Source organism: Manis javanica, chromosome 11, assembly GCF_040802235.1.
Source record: "Manis javanica isolate MJ-LG chromosome 11, MJ_LKY, whole genome shotgun sequence".
Classification (NCBI taxonomy): Eukaryota; Metazoa; Chordata; class Mammalia; order Pholidota; family Manidae; genus Manis; species Manis javanica.
This window is the reverse complement of record NC_133166.1, coordinates 112448502-112472153: the sequence shown is the minus strand read 5'-3', so window position 1 is coordinate 112472153 and position 23652 is coordinate 112448502. Positions and strand designations below refer to the sequence as shown.

The 23652-nt window shown below is 56.9% G+C and overlaps 1 protein-coding gene across 1 annotated transcript in view; it reads right to left on the bottom strand.

The window, feature by feature from the left end:
* The window catches only part of MOB2 (MOB kinase activator 2), a 74036-nt gene extending 56773 nt beyond the window's left edge, over positions 1–17263 (bottom strand). Inside the window, exon 1 of the mRNA XM_037011615.2 lies at positions 17126–17263. Within this exon, the coding sequence (XP_036867510.1) occupies positions 17126–17142 (17 nt within the window). The 5' untranslated portion in view covers positions 17143–17263. The remainder of the gene's footprint in view (positions 1–17125) is intronic.
* Positions 17264–23652: the final 6389 nt, after the last annotated feature.

Genomic DNA, 23652 nt, shown 5'->3' with positions numbered 1-23652 from the left:
CTTTCCTGCTAGATAGGACGAGCATCTTTTAAGACGACTGGGAAGCTCCACCCCCACTCCCATTTGTGTCTGGGTTCTGAGGCAGCAGTCCAAATATTCTAAGAGCCCACGGCCAGTGAAACCATGCAGGAGTCAGCAGGCAGATGGGAGGCTCTCCAGACCAAGCAGACAGCATGAACACAGACCAGGAGTCCAGCTGCAGAAAGCGCATCGGAGTCTGTGGAAGACTGAAGAAAGGATAAGTACATATGCCCCTAAGGCCACCACTCAGTGCCTCCATCTAGAGAGCCTGGGGCTCTAGGACTTGCCTGGAGGGAGCCCAGCAAAGCTGTGGCCCTGACATGATCATGCAGCCAACAACTGGCCTGGATCAGGCTCTGTGGCTAGAACCACAGTGGGTTTGAACAGCTAGTCCATGGCCTGACCTGGCACTGGCTCTGGGGCAAGGGACACAGGCCAAGGAATGTAATCTTTACCCTAGACCCTTACAAAAGGCATTTTAGAGAGCATTTTATCATTTTTATTAGAAATCAAGTAACCCAGACTTCTGAGAAAGAAATGACATAACAGAAAACCTCAGCACTGCCTATAAACCACTCCTAGCGGGTACCCCCAGCTCCAGGGGAGCAGAAGAAGCCCCTAATTACCACTCTTCTTCCATGTGCTGTGTTACCACGAGGACCTTGTGACCCCAATCACACGGGAGTCTGCAAAAAGTACCAACAGGACAAATGAGGATACCTGCAGGTGCCACATCCTGAGACGGCATCTGAGCCCCTAGGCTGAAAAGTCATCAGAACAGCTCACAGAGCACAGCCCCGTGAGCCAGCTGGTCCCTAGGCCTCACTCCCCTGGGGCAGCCAGCCAAGCCCAGCACTACTTCACCTGCAGCGCCGTGGTGACAACTCCTGGAGGCCCATTGCGGGGGAAGCACAGCAGGCTGCACCCACCATCCCCTCACGGCCCGTTCAGCACAGGGTTAGGACCCTGTGGAGACACCAGCCACTGAGTCCTTAACAGCAGCTCCTGCTCCCATGGTGTACCCACCGCAACAGGAAGCTGCCCCACCAGGGAGGAGCGTGGTCCCCACAGGTGGAGCCACTAGAGTTCAGAGATCTGACCCAGCAGCCCGAGGTCACACAGCTGGGGCAGGTGGGTCCAGAGCCTGGGCTACAGGCCAGCAGAGAAGGTGCCTCTTCCCACTATGTGCACTGGCCAGAGGCCGCCCCATGTGTCCTTGCCTTGCTGCCAGGAGCAGGGAAGACGCCGTGTTTAAAGCAGCAGACCTGAGGTGGGTGCATGCTAACAGCAGGCCCCAGGCCCCGGACTGAGAGCCCCACCAGTAATACCCGCCCCGGTGCTCAGCCAGTCCATTCCCGGGAGCAAGAACCACAAGCAGCCAAGCCGCTCCACCTGGAGAAGACCAACATGGCACAGTGTGCTCTGGAGTCTCTGGGAGTTAAACTGCAGTGCTCACGGCCTCATGGCAGCAAGCAGAGCGGGTAGCAGCCCCAGGGCCAATGCAGGGCACCTCTGAGCCCATGGACGTCCCAGCACACCTCCCCAGGCTCCCGGGGCCCAGCGCCCTGGCTGTGAAAATGGGACATGAGCTTCGCAGAGGCCCCATGGCCCGGACTCCACCAGCAGGGTGGTGGTTGAGCCCTCACATGGAGCCAGCCCACTGGACAGAAGACGCACTCCTGGTGACAGCTCAGACCTCAAGGGCCAGCAAACCACATCTTCCTAAAAACCTCAAGTCCAGTGAGGAGGTGACAGCTGTGAAAAGACAACACAGCAAAGAACCGGAGCACACGGCACCATGAGAGGAAGGGCAACACCCCAACATCACTGACGCCCTACGCTCCAGGGTGAGACCAGGGCAGATGAACTGCATTGCTGAGAAGAGTCTGCACCCGGCAGGCCCTGGAGGAAGCGCACTAACGTCAAGGTCACAAGAAGACAACACACTGGTTTTGCACAAACATAAATGCCAGGAACTCTCCACAGAACTCAGCTGAGCCCAGCATTCCTTCGGCCAAAAAGGTACGTGGCCTTTCCAGCAGGGATGACAGAATGTACTTGAACACAGGCATTTTAATTACAAAACATGTCTGAAGCCCTGCACAGTGACCATCTCCAGAGAAGGCCTAGGTCTCCAGTCTGGCCATGAAGGAGCAAAGGTCAGGCTGCACAGCCCTTTCTTTGCAGGCAGCATCCCAAGGCCTGGAGCACAAGCAGGAAATGAGTCTCCTTTACACAGGCCGATGCAGAGCTAATCCCAGTGCCCTGCAGGCAAGACACCACACGACTACAGACGTGACCCGCAAGATGTGCTCCTGCGTGACTTTGGTGATTTCAGCGCTCGCTGGGGCTTAAGTACTCAGTCTCTCTGAAACTAGTAAGCCTGACTAATACACCAATAATGAGGATGCCTGCCACACATTGGGTACACACTGGGCTGGGGAAGCAGACCCTCAAGATAGCCTAACCTGCAGATGGCATACTGCATGGGCACCAAGCCCCTTTGTAGGCGGCCCCTTTCGAGACCACTGCCTGCAGGGCAGATGGCCTCCGCCAGCACTCACAAGGCTGATTGCTCACAGGCAGGCTCGGGGTGCCTGGGCCCACCTTCTCTCAGGCTGAGGTGGGCAGAGCAGAGGCTGCCTGTGGGTCGAGAGAGACATGGGAAAGCCCACTGAGAGGGAGCAATTGTGACACGTCAGCACAGGGAGCAGAGCGCGGAGAGGTCAGCCCAGCAGAAAAGGCCCTTCTGGAGGGGACAAAGGTGCCCACTCCACCGGCCCGCCGGAGCGGCTGTTCTCCCTGAGCACCCACCTCACTGACTCTCAGAAACCCAGTGGCTGGAGCCTCATCCAAGCTCCTTCTAAGGAATGTGTGGACCCAGCTACCGCCTGTTCATCAGGCAAGGGAGAGACTTGAGCAAGTACAGAAAGGCCCACAACCCACAGCAGGGCATGAACGCACTTCAGGAGAACCCTGGGGGTACATCCAGGCCTGGGACACAGAGCTCCTCTCTGCATCCCCGCCAGCAACTAGGGTAGGCAGGGCATCCTGTGGATGAGTCACAGCCCTGACTTTCTTCTGAGCCCTGTGTTCACTGTCACCTCCAGTAACTAAGAGAAACAGGGGCAGGGAGCTGGAGGGTGGGGAGACAGGGCAGCAGAGGCCAAGGAGGGTGAACTGCCATCCAACAGTCAGCCAGAGTCATTAGAGTCATGACTGCTTGGAGCCCTGAACTGCTGCTGTCCACTGAGCTGCCTGGAGGACCCCAGGCTTCATCCAGGGCCTCTGGGCATCTCAGAAAATGGGGGTTCCTCAAAAGACACTTTGAGAAACACTGCTCTAGGCTTGCCCCACTGCCCCCAGGCCCTGCTGCCTTTTCAATACTCTGCCAACCAGGGCACCAGGCATGCAGTTCATGGTGTCAAAACAGGCTGCATTTCTGCCCAACAGGTAGAACTAAATGGTGCACATGGTTCCAACAACTTGTGGGCATGTGCACGCCTGTGTGCATGTATGGGGATGCACCCTTGGGTGTGGGGGGGTAAAGTCTATAAAAGAAAATCAGCAACATGGAAAGACAACCACCCCTCACACATAGCCAGGAAAGAAAAGGGCACAGGTCCAACTCTGTCTGCTCTTAGGCCCTCCGCAGGGTGCACCTCGGAACTGCCAAACAGGGGTCCCAGGGCTCCACTATGCAGACACACACGCACATCCCCACCTCCACCACTGGTCTCCTGGCACACAGCTGGGTTCCCTGGCCTGACTTTCTGCTTGGCGGCAGAACGAAGGTTCAGAGTACACACAGCAAGCCCCAGTGACACAGTTGCATCTCCACTGCATTCCAGCACCTCCCAGTTTCCATCTCTGCTACCTATCTCTTAAAGAAAAAGCTGGAAAATCTTAACTCAGGGTCAGTGCCATTAAAATGTACTCAGGCCAGTCACAAGAAAACCAGAGCAGGCAGGCTATCACCAAAGGAGGGAGCACAGGCCCGCCTCCTGGCTCACCAGGTGCCCCCTCTGCCTGGCACATGGCAGAGTCGTCATGAAGGAGTAACACTGCGGTGGCAGCCTCTCCAGGAGGCTGAGCCTCTCCAGGAAGACCGTGCCCTCAGAGCCCACCAGCTGCCTTCTGCAATCCTGCCCGCAGAACCATCAACACCTCAGTGGCTTCTGGGCAAGTGTGCACAGGACCCCCGGTTGGCACACTGGTCTCACTTCCAGCACAAAATGTCTCTGGGTGGAGAGGGCACACGCTTTTCACTCTCCCTATTTTTTGTGTTTGTTTTCCCACAATGGGCATGTGAAATCAAGTTCCATGGGAGCAGGGGCTGTCTACTCCATAACATCCTGCCAGCAGGGGACACAAATGAGGGGTGCTCAAAAGGCCGCTGCCAGATGAACCAGTGCTTTTCCTCTACTCCCAGGAAACACTGCAGAGTGCTTTCAACTCAGATTCTGGAATTCCTCAGACTCCGCAGATAGAACCTGGAGGTCAGTCTAGAGTGAGAGAGGAGGAGAGCGTGGCGCGCTCCCCGCTCCCAGCCCAGCACTCTGGTGCTCCTCCGCACCTGCCCCACCCCATCACTCCCACCTCCCCAGGCCTCAAAGAGCAGGCCTAGATGACACTGCTGTCAGTTCAAAAAGGATGCAGCTGTTAGAAACAACACACACACACTGGTACTGGCGGCTCTGGGTCTGGCCCCGAGGTGGCCCCGTAGCATGCTGAAGCCCTCTATCCCTCCCAGCTGCCCAGGAAACACCAGCACGTGGGGACATCGATCAGGTCTGGGGAACTGAGCTGCACCTGGAGTAGGTGATGGAGCACCCTCCACCCAACACAATGTTCTCCAATTAAACTCACCTCCAGGCCCTGCCAACCCCCTGGGGGTCCAGTCACTACAGGTAGGGCCCCACTGGCAACATGCTCCATGGGATGCTGACAAGGGCAACAGGAGGGACCCACACTTCAGTGGGCACCAGGCTCTGGGTGGGAAGCCACAGTGCACGGAAGCCAGTCCCCACCCTTCAGGGCATAGCCTGGTGGGTGAGGAAATCAGTTTAGTGCCACCAGGCTCCTTCTGTACAGGTGTCCCTCCATGATGCAGGGCCTCCAAGATGGTGAGTCTAAGAGGAGAAACTCCAAAACCTCCAAGGCAACCAAGACCTCAGTCCACCTTTCTGAGCAGCCAGAAGACTCCACTTCCACAAGTGACTAATGGCCACCACCCCTCTCAACCTCAAGCCCCCAGCATGGGACCCTCCACCCCCACAGCCAGGAAAGTGCTAGTGCTGAGGTGCCATCTCATCCCTATCTCTCCTTTTTCCTAACAGCAGAATGCTATGTCATGACTGAAGCAAAAATGCCAACCACCTGCCCTCACTGGTCACCCTGGTGCCAGGCACCCCTACATGAACTGGGTTATTTGTAACCACAACCAGTAGCCAGCAAGGCAAGAAGGTGACTTACTCCCACTTCTGCACAAAGAAAATGACCAGGAGAGGGCCTCTATGAAGGCCACAGACCAGGGCCAGGCAGTCTCCACCATGCCATCACCTGTACCTTCACTCCCAGTCCCAGCAGCTGTTAGGGGGCACCACCAGAAATAAAGCTGCGTGAGGGGGCGTCTACTGTCTCCCGTCTGCCTGTGCTGCCCTCTGCCCTGCTGGCCAGGAGAACCCAGTTAGTAAACATCACCTCCCATGTACCCTCTTCCCCCTCCCATATGGGGGGCCACTGGCCAGTGTCCCCATTCAGAGACTCAGAGACCAGTCCTTGTGACCTGCTATGGGAGTCTGCTCCTGTTTCCAAGGAACCCAACTGGGGTTACACAGTCCACTAGGGTGCAGAGAAAGGGCACCTGTGGGTGAGCTGCCCCAAAGGAGAGGCCTGACCCCTCATGCAAAGCACAAAAGGCCCTAAGTAGGGCCTGGTGGGTACGGGCTTCTGAGGGTTGCATAAATGGGCAAATGGGAGGAGGCTGTCCTCACTGAGGTTGTTTCATAAGGACTCTGCCTTTCCTTTCGCTCAGAGGCCTGGGCTGCTGAGTCTGGCCCATGAGGGCCCAGGGCACCACTGCACCTTCCTAGACAAGGTCCTCTTGAGCAGCCCCTCCCTGAGGGTGTCCCTGGGTCAAGTGGAGGGTCTGCTGGGGTGGCACTGTGCTGAGCCAGCCTGGACATGGGGACATGACAGGATGATGCTCAGACAGGCATGTGCTGCTCATGTTTGAAAATCGAGTGCACTTAAATCCAACGTGGAGCTCTGCCTCTGCAGCCCTGGAGAAGGGGCCATGTCCCACCAGTGCCCCCATGGTGGGCTGGCGCCCCTGTGGTGCAGGCTGCATGCCCTCAGGGAAACGTGGCCACTGGCAGCACACTGACCTGCAGGAAGAGGCAGTGGAGGGCAGCCTCCGAACAGCCACCACCCGGAGACATATTTGTTCTGGAAGCTCCTGGTTAGTGAACAGCTGAGAAGGGGTGACAATCCCCACCTTCCTCTCCCTCCAGGAGGGGTTAACTTCGACACTCCCTTCCATGACCCTGAGGAGCCCGGGGACCACGGTCCGGTCCAGAAGCCAGAGCCCACCCAGTGAGGGAGGGACCGGAGGGCTGGAGCTTGCCCTGGCTCCCTGTCCTGCACAGACAAAGCCTTCACCTCACGGACGTTGCTGGGTGGCCCTCGTTCTCGCCAAGCCCTGTGCTCAAAAAACAAAGCACCCAGCTGAGCCTCCAGCCCATCCAGCACAGACTTCTAACGGGCACAAGGTGGCAGCGCTTTCTGGAACAGCACTGAGAAAGCCGGCTGCCTTTTCCCAAACTGCCCAGAATGCTGGGAGTACTTCCACAGGCGGGGCTGGGCCTGCGTCTGTTCCCACGTGCTTAAGGCGCTCACAACAAAGTGCCCAGGTTTAAGACAAGCCTACCATTGGATGGCGATGCCCTCACTGCTCCCTGAGAAGCTACCCAGAGTGAAGGGAAGTGCCCGTGTGTCCCACAGGCAGGCTCACGTGGACTGCTCCATCAGAGGGTCAAGCTGACAGAGGACATGCCCACCAGCAGGGCCAGCACCACAGGCCAGGGTCCTGCTCACTGGGGATCAGACACCGGTGTCCACATGTGGCCTCATTCTGAAGCCAGGTGTCTCCTGATAGAGGCCATCTGCAGACAGGCAGGGCGCTGGGCATGGCCTCTGCTCACAGACCTTACTGCCTGGCCTGGCATGGCCTGGTACCTGATTCTCCCACCACTGCAGGTCATGGGAGGGAGGGAAGAGCAGGGGGAGGAAAAGGAAAAGGCAGTGGAGTGGAGATACGCGGCATGGCAGGACCAAACCCGTACCCAAAAGTGGGGGAGAAGGGGCAGGATCCTGCTGTGGGGTGGCCAAACAAGGGCCTCCTGGGAGAGGCAGGGACAGGACGGGAGAGTGTGAGGGCTAGAAAGCAGGAGCCTGGCATGGGCAGTGCCTCTGGGTCCCACTGGGCGAGGATGAGAAAGCAGGCCTGCCTGCAGAAGGCATGGATGCCAGGCTGAGGGGGCAGAGGGCTGCAGCCAGCAGGGAGGTGGCAGAAGGCATGTCAGAGCTCCTCAAAGTACACCAGCAAACGGCTTAGGGGACAGGGGCTTCCTAATCCACACAGGGAGGAGGACATTCCTTTAAAATGCTCTACAGGAAAACAGTGCTGCTGATGAAAAGGCAGCCTCGGGTAAGGTGGGCCCGTGGCCACACCTTCACTCTCAACACAGCCACGCTTAGCTCCTGTGCCCGGCAGCAGGAGCCCCTCCAAGAAGGCAGCGACGGGCCACAGCACTGCACATCTGTGATCAGAAAGATGGCTGGGCCCTACAGTGGCCAGTGCTGTGGCACCTGTGCTGGCCATCCCAGATGGTGTCAGGACAGGGGTGGGGGACAAGAATGAGAGGTGGCCCGGCAGCTCCCCCCAGCAAAAAGAGGGGGTGGAAGAGTGAATGGGGTGTGCCAAGCCCAGGCTCCACCCCCTGACCACGCCAGGGCCAGGTCTTAGCTGTGGTGCTGGTGACTGGCAGGGGAAGGCAACTGAGGCATGACGACCTTCTACTAGCCCAGGCCCCACGGGGTCAGGAACGGGCAGGTCACAGGGGGAGGGCACTGCCGCTTGAGGGTGGGGTCAGGCAGCCTCCAGAGAGCGCAAAGCCCCTGACCTCTCACTCCTTCCCTGGCGGTCACCCTGAGAGCCAAACCTGCCACAGACCCCACCCCCAGAGCCATCCCCGCAGCGCCGGTGGCAGCCATGTAAGCATGACGGTGCAGCCACTGGAGTTATCAGGAGGCAAGGGACAACTCCACAAAACAGCAGTGCTCCGAGGGCAGGGCACGGTGACAATGACAAGGTGACGCACGGGACAACAGCCTGGACGAACTGTAGGACCACAGCGCTGCTGAGGTTCTCAGGTGCAGGCACCCGGGCCTTGCCTCTGCCGCACCTGGCACCTGCCGTCCTGTGCAGCAGCCCCACGGGTGACTGCTGGCAGCCTCCACAGACACCTCTCGGGGTGGGGCAGGAGAGGGACAACTCCCACTAGGCGCTTCCAGGGGGGAACTACAGGCATGGAAATGACTTGTCAAACCGGAGCTGGTGCTGAGCCCCATCCCAGACTGAGGGGACAGAGGGCCTTCTCCACAACCACCAGCAGCCAAGTGCTCAGACTGCCCAGACACCTCACAAAGTCCCACGGCCACGTGTAGGAAGGCTACTACTCAGCCCATTTTGCAGATGAGGAAACAGGCTCCAGGAGAAGAAACAGGATAAGTCAGGACTCAAACCCCAAACCATCTGGCCCCAAGCCACATTCTCTCCAACACCTTCTGTGCAGGTAAGTCAGCTGACCTGTGTGCTCTACTTTGACAGATCTTACCTGCCATCCGAGTGAAAGGCTCTGAGCTGTCAGGGACACCTGGACTCTTGACAAGAACCCAGCCGGCATTCCCAATGTGTCTGCATGTCTGCAAACCAGGCTGGCAGCCACCCTCCCCTCTCTCAGATGTGAGCCCCTGCTTCCAGAGAAAGGCTGCCCTCTCCCACCCCACTCTGGACCACCCCCATAGGGGTAGCTCCGGGACTTGTACGACCAAGAGAGAGTGGCAGAGCTGCCACAACACCCACTGTGGCTCTCCCGGCGTGAAGGCTCTCCTGCGAGCAAGGCTGTGTGGAGAGCGCCTGAGTCCCAGTGCCCAAGTGTGGCCTGGGGCCCCCAGGCTAGACTCTGCTCACAAGATCAGGACAGTGTGACCTGCCTCTTTCCCTCTCGTTCTCTCAAGAGCACACAGTGGAGCTTTCCAGAAGCTACGCAACATGCGAAACCGTAACAGAATGAACAGAGAAGCCGACGCAAGGATCCAGCCCGTGAGGTTTGCAAAAAGTCCTGTCATTCTTCTCACTTTCTCCACTCTGGAAAATACAGTTGTTTTTTAATTGGAAAACATTATCTATGTTGACATATGCTCAGTTTATTCTTTTTAAATGAATTAAGAATACTTTTAAAAACCTCTCGATTTTCTAACATGGTAAATATGGAGAGCTACAGACCATATGAACCCAATGATTTTTAAGGCTGTAGAGGGGCTTTGAGATGAAAAAGTTTGGGAACCCTGCTCTAGACTGGTAAGAGTGCTTGTGGAGAGGAGCCTCGGGGGGAAACTAGACCCTGTCCATTAACCCATAGGGTCCAGGGATGGTGGTCCTCCACTGAAGCTACTCATTTTTGGGGCTGTTTTGAGGCAACAGACACCTCCCGAAGCCCAAGTTGGGAAGCTGCCCAGAGAGATGCGAGAAAAGAGAGGCATCTATCGGGCATGGTGGAGCCCAGGGCTGGACATGGGACACAGACCTGCAACCTGGAGACCCCGCACTCGCTGGGAGTCACCACCACGAGCCATTCAGGCATGTTCTTGCCCTGTCCCACGAAGGACAGTGGCTGGGGGCAGACAGGGCCCAGGACGTGGTCTCCCAGGACTCCCCCTCCGTGAAGCTGCTCCAGGCTTGAGCTCAAAGGGCATGTGGCAGCTGCTGGGCAGGTACATAGAGACCCACTTCCAGGGCGGCTCCATGTGTACTACAAAGTGTCTAGAAACAGAGCTAGGAAACATGAAACTATGAGTTCCTAGCAGCATTTCCAACTTAACATTAGTCTTTTTTGTTTTATTTGTATTTTTTCTTAACATCAAAATCTTGGTAACTAATGATATCAATGCATTTCTTAGTTTTAACCTACAATACTCATAAAATAGTTTCCAAATCATGAGACCATCACTACTTCTAAGGGGACCTGCCGAGTGGCTGTGTCTCGTGCCTGAAAGTCCGCCTGCCCGACGTGTGCACCCCGCTGGCCACACCCTGGGCTTCCTGGGGCAGCTGCTGTCCTTGGTGGCTGTCAGTGCGGCACTGCAAAGGTCACCTGCTCTGGCTCACATCTAGGGTCTGCCCCTGCTTCCCTTATTCAGCTGACACACAAGCCCACTTAAAAGAGCCCCCACTGGTTAGATTTGGGCCAATGTACTCATCAAAAGCAGTAAGACTGTAACAGATTATAGAATACCAGATGGATAACACCTCACAAGTCCTTGATGATGGGAGGCAGAGGACACTCTTTCTAGAACCATCCAGTCAACTTCCCCACACAGCACTCCCTCCAATCCAGCCAGGCCTGGGCTCCCCCAGCATCTCAAGGAGCCTGCCAGAGGCCCTACTGCAAGGGCTCTCCCACTGCTACCCACCACCTGCCTAGACTCCTTACTTCTTGTCCACCTTCAGCAGCATGGCAGCTGCCAAGGAAGGCCCCCCCCGCCCACTGCTCACACGGGAGGCACCAGCATGTCCCAGGTCATAGAATCTCCACTCACACTCTCTGCTTCATGGCAGCATTTATGGCAAATGCCTCATTACAGAGAGGAGGCATGCTGGGAGAGGGGCCCAGAGCAGTTCGCCATGCAGGCAGCTGCCCCAGGGCCCCATATAACTGGACCTGACACAGACAAGCTCACCTGAGCTAGCCTCACCCCTGAGTCCACTCCCAGGCCCACCCACAGGTTCAGGAATTCTGGCTCCCACAGGACCACCTGGCACTGTCAGGCCTTTCCATGGTCTGGGTCCCAGGCCCAGCAAAGTGGGGGCTGGGCCCTTCAGTGGGTCCAGGCTGTACAGGCCCAAACCCAAGACCATGTGGCTCCCAGGGGAGTGCAGCCAGCCAGCTCAAGGCTAACTGATGCACAGGCTGGAGGGAAGTTTCTCTACCCTGAGAGGAAAAGCTGAGCAGCTTCGCAACTTCAGCCTTTTTTGGGGGAGAAGCTGCACACCTCTGTGGGAGCCCCTTGCCATCATGCCACAACAAAATGCTCAACTAACACGGACCAACCATCGTCACCACTCCAAATGCAGAAGCAACACTCCCGGCAAGGGGAAGGTGCGGTAGCCATGACTACACCCCTGCCATCTGGGGGACAATGCAGGCGTGGGTGCAGTGGGACAGGGAGGGGTGTTCCACGTGGCAACTGTGCGTGTCTCTTTCGCACTGGCAAAGGAAACCTTCAAAAGCTGGGAACCAAGAGGTGACAACATGAATGTGGCCACAACCCAAAGCCAAGTGGTTCCACACACAACAGTACCATGGATCCCATGTGGCCTAGACACCCTGCCAGCCACCTCCTTTCCTCCTTAAGCTTCCACATTTTATTCTTGGGTGCCAGCTGTCCCTGCATCTGTGTTCCCAGGCACTGGCCTAGGAGCGGCCTGAGTGCAGTGGGTGTGCCCGGCCAGGAGAAATCCTGTGTGGAAAGAAAAACAAACATCAGCAGACAAAGAATGGGAGGCACTACTGCCAAGTCAGACAGGAATGCGCCACCCCCTTCCGGTCAGGGCTCCACAGCAGGAGGAACAGCACAGAAGTCACCTTCAGGGACCAAGACCATCTCCCAGAACAGCGCCAGGGTCGCTATGCCCACAAAAGCACAGCGGGTGTCTCAGCAGGCATACCCACAGCTGGGCCCTGCCTCCCTCGAGTGCCACACAAGCACGTCCATGTGAACACCCAGGGACATGGGGTTTGGGTGTGTCCAAGTTCCCAGGACCACTGCAAGGACGGTGCAGAAGTGCTGGGACAACAGGAACATCAACACGGGCATTCCCCACTGCGGTGGCCTCCAGTACCCACCCTTCCAGACAAGATGCGAGCGGCTGAGGCTTTAGAGCTGACAATAGCCCTGTTGTACCAAGCAGACCCTCCCAGGCCACTGCTAGCTCTTACCACCCAGGTCTGGCAGCCAGTCCCCCGTGCGCATGGCAGTGAAAACGCCAGCCCAGGGCTGGACGCAGGCTGCTGAGGAAGGCTGACACTGGCCCCCACGGTGAGGCCGGCCCCCTGCTCGCGCTGGCAGAGCCTGTCCACTGCACCTCCAGTGGGTTCACGTCCTGTCTCCTGCCAGCAGCACAGCTTGAGGATTCTGCACAGGGTACCCAGCAGACAATCCAAGCAGGACGACAAGTGAGAAATGTGTTGCTAAGACCACCCAAGCACATAGGGCCTATTGTACAAAGGGCTCCATGCGGCCACCACTCTCTTTAAAGAATCTGAATGCAACACCGGCCCCAGGTGAGGACCTCAGCAAACCCAGGCCCAAATGACAGCCTGGGTGGAGCCCTCGTGGAAAGCGGCGGCTCCTGGAGGTGAGCCTACACACTCACAGCCCCAGAGGCCTGCCGGCTGTGGGAGAGTCTCTCCACACATGCCTCTGGCTCTGCCTTTGAGCATGCCTTTTCTCCTTTCTACCACGACAGCAATGAGACAGCCCCCAATACCACCCAACTGAGCTCCCTGTTCGGAGACACACAGCCCTGCCCCACCCCCGTCCACCTCCTTTACCAGGGGCTTCTCGGACTTAGAAGTGCCAATCACCAGCACAGGGCCCGGCCACGGCAGACAGTGCCCACAGTCAGGACCTGGAGGCCTCCCTCACTGTCGGAAAGGGCTGGGACACAGCACATTGCTCACAACTGGCAAAAAAATGGGACAATCCAGACATCAACAGAGAAGCAAAATATGCATGTCTCCAAACAGTAGAGCATCATTTGGCAATGGATGGACAGACCGCTGAACATGCAACAAGATAAACTTTTAAAACGTTGTGTAAGTGAATCAGTCACAAAAGACCACGTATAGTGACTCCATTTATACGAAATGCCCAGAATTGGCAAATCTAGAGAGACAAAGCAAATTAGCAGTAGCCCAGGGCTAGGGTGGGAAAAGGGAATGACCGTTAATGGACAAGAGGTTTCTTTGCCCTGATGGTGATATCCCCAAATTAAACTGTGCTGATGGTTACAAAGTCAGCAATTTTACTAAAAATGACTTAATCACATATTTAAAACAAGTGAACTTCATGATATATAAATTATACCTCAATGAAGGCTATTTTTAAAAAGTCTAGAAACTGAAATTCAGTTAAGGTATCCTGATAATCAATTATCAATGCTGGGCAACATTCTCCCATGAGGCAAAATACAAACAAAACGTCATCAACACCCCATTCAAACCCCTACAGAGACATATGTACACAGGATTTTAGGACTTTTGTCTCCTTCAACCAGTGCAAGATTCCTGAAGGCAGAGCCAGACAGGCCAGAAAGCCCTGGGACCACCTAACAAACACTAGTCAGCTGGTCAAGAGCACTGACCTCCTTCCCACTGGGCATTAAATCGCCAACATAGTAGGTTTTTCTCCTTCTGCTAGAGGCAGAAAGCTCCAGCCTATACCTCACCCCACCTCAATTACTGCCTGGAGAAGATCGGGAGGGTGCTGACTTCAAGGCAGCCCCAGGAAGGGGCTCACTGGGGTGTGCCAGCCCCGCCCTGGCTGCGGGCCCAGGCTGGATGGCGGGGGGGCGGGCATGTCCCTGCAAACTTCACCCTGGAGGCCCCACCCAGGGCCAGTGGGAGGGCTGGTCTGCCCCAGCAGCCTCAAGTGGAAGGAAGTGTTTCCTCTTTGGCATTCCCTGACACCTGGAAGCTTCTGGACTGTACATTGTTGGGTAAAATTTAAACTGCACTGCTATCATCTGTTCACTAATACCTATTGAGGCCACTTCAGGATAACACAAAAAAGTTTTCCCTAAACTACCAAACACTGAGCAGCAGGGTTCCTCACTGACACAGATGGCGTGGGAGCTGATGTAGCTCGCACCGCTCTCTTCCTTCCCAGTGGCAAGGGTGCCACCATCATCACCGCCCAGAATGGAGAGTAGCACAGGCTGGAGAGGTAGGCTCACGAGGAATGGCGACCCTTTGCAGGTCAGAAATTCTGGAAAGAAAAATTATTATACATCCACTTTCATAGCCAGCTCCAAGCCACGCGCAAGAAATGTGCAGTTAAACAGGCGGATGCCAGCTGCACCTCCCGGACCTCCTCCAAATGACTCCCAGTGAACGGCAGAGCAGGTCCCTAACACAGTGACTTCCAGCTTCCCCGGTATGATTCCTGCAAGACCCCCTTTCCTCAGCCGCTGGCGCTGCTCAGCAAAGCCCTTTCATGGTTGGGGAGATGTGGCTTGCTCGCACATGTCCAAACTGTCCTGCTGGTTGTGACAAAAGAGGGAGCACTGGTTGCTATGACAGCTGCAACCGTTCTGTCACCTGAGATGAACTAATGCGAAGAAACCCTTCTTATCATAAGGACAACACCGTGGAACACATGAGAGGGCTGTGTCCAGAACTGCATGGTGACACTGGGCGGCATGAGCGGAAATGCCAAGCAGCAGTCCAGACCACAGCCCGTTACTTTGTGGCAGGAGCGAGTTAAAGGGTCCACGGCTGACAGAAGCCTTGGTGCCTAGCACACAGAGGATGCCGGCTGCTGGCCACCCCTCCATCTGGGGGGTGCAGACCAGCCTGGGAGGACCACTCTCTGCTGGCTGCTCACTTTGCAGCTGTTCTGCCAGGACCCCGCACCCTCCTGCAGCTGCTGCTCAGTGAGCACGTGGGAGGAACAGAGGGCACCTGGAGGATGATCAGTCCTTGACCACGGAAATCATACCACGTTTGTAAAAGCAGTGGGGGGAGGGCCATAATTGAGGGATCGTAAAAGGATACATCATTCACAACATAACATCCAACCCAATAAATTCAACTCATACACAAACATACCCACACTCCACCCTAGTCCCTCCTTTGACCTTTGGGAACTGCCTGTTTTATAGCCAGGCAGCAGTGAATGCCCTTCCCTTCCCAGGCACCACAGGAGCAGCAGCTCCAGGCCTGCTGCCCATTCAGAGCCACCTTCCTTCAGCACCAGTACCAGCCTCCCCAGCATGAGGCCCACGGGATGACTGCCTGGTTACCAAGGACTTGACAAGGGTCTCAGGAACCAATCCCTTGTAAGCCTGTGGTCAATTTCTGGATGTTCACAAAAGTGACAGTAAAGTCCACAAATCACAGACCTCAGTCACTTTAACAGAGTGAGTACTGGTCAGTTTCTGCAGAGTACCCACTTCTTGTGGATACATGCAGGTAATTACCACACACAGGCAAAATACTATCAGCTGCTTCCTCAGCAGCCCCGCTGCTCCGCTGATCAGGCCAGTCCTCCACACGAAGCCCTGTGAATTCAGCTCACCCAATCAGCTGTCTACTTCTCTGAACAGACTCCCTGGGACGCCGCCAGGTTGCCTTCAACACAGTCCTTCCCAATATATGCAGAAATCAAGCAAGTGTCTATGACGCAAAATAAGGCAAACAGCTGTTTTCCCTCAACTCTCAGTGCCCACGAAAAGCCTACAACACAGCTCTCCATGCTAAGAGTAGCCAGCACTCACCGGTGCCAAGCACTGGGCCAAACACTTTCCTCGATTACCTCAGTTTGCCCTGCCACAACTCTTCACCATTAAGTACTACAATTTCCACTTTACAGGTGACTCTTTAAAAGCAGGCCTGCAGAGGTCACAGGACCACCTACAGTCACACAGCTAAGCCGCAGGGCTGGGACGGCAGTGCTGCCTCTCCAAGAAGCCAGAAGAACTGTTTGGTTCCCCCCTCCAGCGGCCTGTCCCCTGCAGCACCCTCCACTCTCCCGGACACCCTGAAAGGGCCTGACGGACGCCGAGAGGAAACGCACGTCAGGCCGTTTACCTCCCTTCCAGGTCGCCAGTGTCCAGCCAAGTCAACGGCAACAGCCGCCCAACTCCACAAGGCCCTGGAATAACCACCCTGGCTCCCGGCGCTGCTGTTAAAATCAGAGCTGGGTACAGACTACAGGGCTACTAGGGGGGGAACAGTGCCTGCCCTTGTGTTCCCCAGGAAAAAAATTAGTTGAGAAAGATCACTTTAGTCAGAATAACTTTTTGACGGTGACGTAACGTTCTAGTCTGTTTCTCTAATTTCCCGCAAGCTAAACACCAAAGCAAACGGGAGGGAAGGGCCGGCCGCTGCTCGCGTTCTGAGGCTTCCTTCCTCCTCCACCCCGCGCCGCCCGGCAGTCGCGGACGGCAGTGCTGCCCGCGCCTCGCCCACAGCACCGGCCCCGACCCCACCGACGCCGCCCGAGCCCGGCGGACGTGTTAGCAAAGTTGGGTCGTTTTGCTTCTTTTTCCTCCTCCTTTAAGGAACTGTTCTCTGCCGGCGTTGAAGTTATTTCTTCCAGAAGCAAGTTCCCGGCGGCGACGGACGCGCGCAGTACCCGGTCCGACCTCCCGGCCACAAGACACCGGGCGGCGACGTGTGGCCGGCCTGACCTGGGTCGCCTCCAGGGGCGCGCGGCGCCGCCCCCAGTCCCGGCCCCACACTCCCAGCTCCCAGACCCCGCGCCCCGTCCCGGCCCCACACCCCGACCCCGCGCCCCAGCCTGGCCCCACTCTTCGGCCCGGCCCCGAGCCTCGCCCGGGCACCCCGACCCCCAGGGCCAGGTCCCGGCCGCGCTTCCCGACCTCACGCCCCGCGCCGGGCAGCTCCCGTCCCCATCCCCGTCCCCGCGGAGACGCCCCTCGCTGCCCCGGCGCGCTCCGCCCGGGCCGTTGTTCTTGGCTGGTGCTGCCCGCGGCGCGCCTCGCGCTCCTCCCGCTGCCGGCCGTCCGACTCACCCCATGAGCCAGTCCATGGCTGCGCGGGGCCCGCCGCCCAACACACTCGGCCCTCAGCCCGCGGCGGCGGCGGCAGGAAGTAAACACTCGCTCGCTCGCTCCCACACGCGCGCCGCGGGCGCAGCCGGAGGTGACGCGCAGCGCGCCGCCTGCTGGGAAATGTAGTCCCGGCTGCGCCTGCGCCCCGCGGGCTCCCCCACCCCCCGCACAGAGAGGCCAGACCGCAACCTGGAACTTGCCCCGAGCTCTCCCCGTCTCTGGGCTGTCCCCCCACCCCAACTGCCCCGCCCCCCCGGCCCGGGCTGTGCCCCTAAGCTGGGCCGTCTCCCCAACCTCAACTGTCGCTTCGCACCCCAGCTGCCACCTAGGGACAGAGGGATGCAGCCCCTCCCCATTCTCTAGGAGCCCTCCATCCAGCTCTCTCGTCTCCTCCAAGTCCCGCTTCGGCCTCCTCGCCTTCTGTTCAGGCACAGGAAGGCCCAGGTATCAAGTAGGAGTCTCAGGTGTCAATCACCAGAGAGGTTTATGGTGAAAAGGAATTTATGGACGGATACTGGGTTGCTCACGAGTGCCAGGAGAGCTGGAAGAACTGAGACCCTGCATCCGAGCTCAAAGGCCCCTTCTGTGACTCAGCCCCTGCTCTCCCTCATCCCCAGAGGAGAGACCGGCAGGTGAAACCTTTCAATCCCAGTTTCCCTGTAGCAGCGGGAGGCCCGGGATTTGGTCATAGTCAAGGAGGTAAAAAGAAGTTGGTGGGAGAGGCTTCCCTTCCTGGGGGAGAAGACCACGCCCCCGGAAGAAGGGTGCTAGGCCTTCCGGGCTTCTGCATGCACTTGATGCCTGGAACCACGCTGCTGGAGGCGACTCGCTAAGGACAAGGAACCCGGAGACAGAGCCTGGGACACAGGTGACTTCAAAGGGGCAGCTGTGCCAGCTCGGGCCATCTTCCTCAGAGTTTTCCATGTATGAGAAGTGTCAAGAACTGTGGACACTAGCTGGGATTTCTGCCCATCACAGCCCTTCCCGCCCAGCATGTGAGCCTCCCAAACGGAATGGCAAAGACAGTCACTGCTGTGTCCCGGGTGCTAAGTGCCAGGAACGTGACACGATGGGATGTGGCTGCCAACATGCTGGAACAGCTCTGTGGGCCCCCTGCTCCCAGTTCTCAGCCGGCAGGGGCTGCTGCTGGGGAACTGGCACAGCTGCCGGCACCCTGGCTGCACCAGAGGCTGGCAGTTTCTAGAGTGAGAGGAGGACCCTGCCTGCCAAGGAGGGCATTCCCAGGAGGGAAGCTCAGATTGAACAGGGGTGAAGAATGAAGCCACCCCCCACAGTCCACCCTATTTTGTGCTTTACTCTACGAACACCACTCGTCCCCTACTTATACTCCCAGAAAGAAAAAATGTAAAAACGGTGCAGCCCCTATAAAGCAGCCGTCTCTTACCAAGCAGCAGCTCTGCTCCCCCTCCCGACGGGCCCAGCCCCAGCCTCGCCCTCAGCCGCCAGGGGGTGCAGAGAGAGCCTTCCCCCTCGTTGCCTTCAGGATCATGAAGCTCATGGGAAAGTCACAAACTTTACAACAACCCCCTGAGATAAAACAGTGAGGGAAGACAGGACAGAAGAGCAGAACTCGCCGAATCGATCTCTCTCCTAAAGGAAGAACATGTAGATAATGCAGGTTCTTCGCCTCCACACTGGACAAGTAGCGTGGCTCTCACGACTTTGCCCTTAGCCAGCCCCTCCACAGATTGCATCTCTTCCTGGTGCAGTGCCCCAGGGCTTCATTCTGAGGAGCATGAGCCCCTGGTGAGCCTGCCTGCGTCTGGCTGCATCATTTCCCTTAACTGTTACCGTGGACGTGATAGTCCCGGGAGATGCTCTGGGCAGCCCCCAGGTGCCACTCATTTTCCTTCCTGCCCCCACTGTGTACCAGGAGTCCCATGTCCCCTGCTCTTCCACTTACTGGCTGGGTGACTTAGACAAGTTGTTTAACATCCCTGGGACTCAGTGTCTTTGTTAGTGTGATGGGAATAATAATCTTGCCAAAAGTGTCATGAGAAGCTTCACAGGTGTGTGGGCTGGGTACAGCCCACTTTATGGCTTCATGTCACCCAGTCCCTAATGGGCAGTTCAGGTCCCACTTGGTCATGTGATAGTTCATGCTCTTATATACAGTCTGAACTGGGTCCAGTGGCAAGCCAAAACTTGCATATCAAGGAATCATGATTTGTTTCCTAAGATGATTTGGTTTTGTGCCAAAACCCTGGGGCCCTCTGGTCTCCTATCAGAGCTCACTACAACCACCCCACAGCATCTCACCGAGCACCAGTGCACCTGTTGGGTCCTAAGTGCCAAGCAGTAGAACTGCTTGTATCACAGCTTCAGTTCAACCTTTTCCTCCATTGGGCACGTTCAAAGCTGGAGTTCCCATAGGCCTCCTGCTAGTTGATAAGGGCAGCACAGTTAATGAACACTGGTCAGAGATGCCCTAGCTGCCCAGCAGCCACAACCTTTGCTTCTCTTTCTCCCCCGGCCTTCTGCCAAGCCCCCTGTCTTGACAGGGTGGCCAGTGTGATATAAGTGGAAGTTGAGTGGCTTCCAGGAAGCCTATTTTGTCCTCCACGCACCCAGCCCTGGCCCTGTCTCCTGGTTCCTGCTGAGAACAGGAAAACGAAGGTTGAAGTTCCTGCAGCCACCTTGGGCCATGAGGCATCTTAATGATGGCAGAGCACAGGGACAGGATTTAGGTTCCTGCTGAAACTCTGGAACCTCCACAGCAGTCCTGAGCTGCTTACCTCTGGACTTTTAACTGAAAAAATAGTCACTTCTCTTTCCAGTTTCTGTTACTTGACACTAAAGGCATTTGCCTAATCGATACACCCATCAAAATGTATTTTTTCCTAGTGTTAAGGTGCTCAAGATATAACGACTTGTCCTTCACTTTGGCAGGGGTGTTTAGACATTGGGGGGTGAACCACTGAATCCCCAAATTTCACCTATGTGTGGCAAGTTCCTAAAAATTCACAGGATCTATCCCTTTAGCAAGCAGTGTATTATTTTAGTATCTGGAGTATCACTGTGAGTCCTGGGCTCCACAGCCTATTGCTATGATTCACCCATATAGTGGAATGGCATAATGTCCTGAGGCTTGCTGTGACCATCAAAATCTGTGTGGGCCACACCACAGAGAGGGCATAGGCTGATATGTCCCTGCAAAAAGAGGGCGGAGGTATTCCTCCCACCCTGCCAGACCACACAAGCTCTTGGTGACTATGTATGGGTGGGGCTGGGAGTGTTTAAGTCATAGCTGAGTAGTGAGTGTGCCAACTTCTCCAGGAGGGCCACCCCATCCAGAAAACAGCTGCTGCTGGAATGATCACATCTTTAAACCGGAGTAACACACCGTGCATCACTGCACACCTCCACCCCCTGCACAGACAGCGTGTGTGAGTGAAGCTGGAATGTGGTGGGAACCCCGCCCTCTGCGTCTTTCCGGTCCTTGATGGGACTAAGCTCTGGGGCTGCTCTGCGGCTGAATTCTGCTCTTGGTCTTCTATTTTGGTAGGGAGGTGGGATAGAGGTTATAGATTTCCCACTTAGCCCTTCCTACTTCCATCACCCATTCACTTGGCAAACGAGTCCTGAGTGCCGACTAAGTGCCAGGCACTCATAAGGTGCTCAGAACAACACAGTGGCAGACAAAACAAAAATCTACCCCCATGTTGCTCGTAGACTAGTGGGAGTAGCCAGTCAGTGAAAGACAAGACTCACAGTACACTGGCGACAGTAATACCATGATAGGGGACGAGGAGCGCTGGGTGTTTACGGGTTGAATTGTGGCCCTTCCCCAAAAAGGTATGTCGAAGTTGTAACTCCCAGTACATCAGGACATGACCTTATTTGGAAATGAGGTAATAGTTTAAATTAGTAAAGATGAGGTGGTAAAGGAGCAGCCTGGAGGCTGTTGCCTTGGGAAGCAGGGAGGCCCTAACCCGCTGTGACTGTGTCCTCACGGGAAGGAGAAGCTCTGAGCATGGAGGGGAGGCGTGAAGAGGCATGGGGGTGAGGACAACCCTCGGCAAGCCAAGGGGAGGCCTGGGCCAGACCTTTCTCTCGGCCTCAGAAGGAACCAGCCCTGCCAACACCAAATGCGTTGGGTGTCTGATCTCCAGAACCGAGACAGTAGGTTTCCGCTGTTCTAAGGCGCTCATTTTGTGGTGCTTGGTTACAGCAGCCACAGAATCATAGTGTGGACTCCGGCCCTCAGCCTCGCCTTTTCCACCGGGTGCCCAACTTCTGCCCAGAACCCAGGGCATCTGGAGCTGTTGTACCAGCGGGTACTTCTTGGTCTGGGAAATGGGGGCTTGGTTTTCCCAATTATGCTCCACTCTGGGCTGGTGACCCCTTGAAGGCAGGACCTGCAGGAATGCCCAGGGAAGTTGTCCTCCGTCCTGGAGGGAGTAAGGGGCTTCCAGGATAAGGGTGACTGTATGGCCGAGCCTCAGAGGAGAAGCTGGCTCTCTGATTAACAGCTGATGCAGGACACAAGCCAGCCCCCGGGCCCTCCTTTCTCTTCCCCTGACTCTGGCCTGACCCTGTCTGTCCAGTGGCCCACTCACTGCCCTCCAGCCTCCTTCCCTTCCACTTACAGCCAATGCGGGACACGGTCAGGGCCAGGGCTTGCCCTCCTTGGCAGAGGACCTTGGCCTCATGACAGAGGCTCCTATACTCCAGGATGGAGAACAATTGCTCCCTTCGCCTCCTGAGCTGGTCCTGTGCTTGGGACAGTCCCAAGCAAGCTGAGGGTGAGTGAGAGCAGTGGCAGGGCAGCAGAGAGGGCCAGAGTGGTCAGTGTTCACTCCATCTCAGAGAAGGCTGGGGGTCTGCTGTGGGGGAGCCAGTGCCCTGGGAGCTACAGTGGGCAGTGGCGCCTGGTCCCCTGCTTCTCAAGGCACCAGCCCTTCCCAGCCTTCAGCAAATACCACAGATGCCCTCTTGCACACCCGTCCTCACACCATCCTGGTATGAGACCCAGGCTCCTAGAGGGCAGGGACTGAGCCTTGGTGAGCCTACGGGGAGCTGGGATTCCAGAACCTTTTCCCCCAAGCTCACCATGTTCCTACCACATCCTGTTTCCCAGCAGGGCTCTCCTCCCACGGTCTTCAGAAACTGGAGGTGCTCACCTTTGGCAGCAGCCTGCAGAGCGGTCCTCCTGTCTAGCAGCGAGGGGCTGAGCTGTCTCAAGAGACCTTCAGGCTCCAGCACCATCCACCACAGAGAGCAGGACAGGCCTTGTGTGGTGGCTTAGTCCATAAGTGGAGTCAGGGCCGGGTTGGATAGGGGCTCTAACAGTCAACAGCACCTGGACCACTGCTGTGCACTTAGTACCAGCCAGGCGCCCAGCTCACGTGTCATGCACATGACCCAGGGCCATCTCACTGCACTCTCCATGTGTGAGCCCCAGCCTCTTGTCTTCCAGGGCTGGCTAAGCAGCTGGCCCACAGTGCACAGGGGACGCAGTGGGGCCACATATCTCTGCTACCAGGCTTGTCACCAAGATGTACCGTTGCCCTCCCACTCCACACCTGGCATTCCACGTACTTCCTCCTCCTTTTCCTCTAAGCCCCCAACTGGGAGCCTGCAGGTGACTGCAACAGCCCCCCATCACAGCTTTGGCCAGCCCAGGTCCACCAAGAACCAGAGACAGCCAGTGCCTCTGTTTCCCGTGGCCCCTTCCTCCAAGTCGTGGTATTTCTGGGACATAGGCGGTCACAGGAACTGCTGAGGCCACAGTGATGGCACATCACTGAGCGGGGTCACAGAGTCCCCGCCACTCATCTTCCACTGCTGGGGGCTCCCTGGGGCTCTGTCTTATGCAGGTCCCCAGCACAGGGGACTCAGATACATGTTAGTAAGCAGAAAACCATTCACAAAAGGTGGAAGCAAGGAAGTAAGCCAGTGGTCCTCTCCCTGCCGCCCACTCCCATCTTACAGATGAGACACTGAGGCCTGAGAGGCAGGCACTTGCTTGGGGTGGTGCATGGAGGGCCTGGCAGCCAGGCTGGACACAGGCTCCTGGGACGGGCTGGGCACAGCTCTCAGGCCAGCTCTTCTCTCCTGAAGGCCCGGGTCTCCTGTATCTCCTGGAGGCTGATGCTGGCCCCCCACCCCCAGCAGCCAAGAGCTGGGAGCCAGGTCTGGTGTGGCAGAGGCTGTTCTGGTAGGGGCCTTTGCCCTGGGAGGGGTGCTGGGAAGATGGGCAGAGGGTGGCCTGAGGGTATGGATTGGTTGTGGGGAGTTGGCACAGAGGCAGACAGCTGACAGAAAGGACAAGTGTGTATGTGCTCATCGAGGGCGTGAGTGAGGCCTGCACCTAGGTCTGGAGAGCTGGGGAGGAACATGGGGCACATGGGCAGGCTGGGGTAGGGGGGCTTTCTAGGAAAAGCTAAGGACTCTGAGAGGTGGGCGCTTTGCAGATGGGAGGACAGAGGATGGGTGTGGGCTGGGGGCAGGTGGGCAGACGCAGG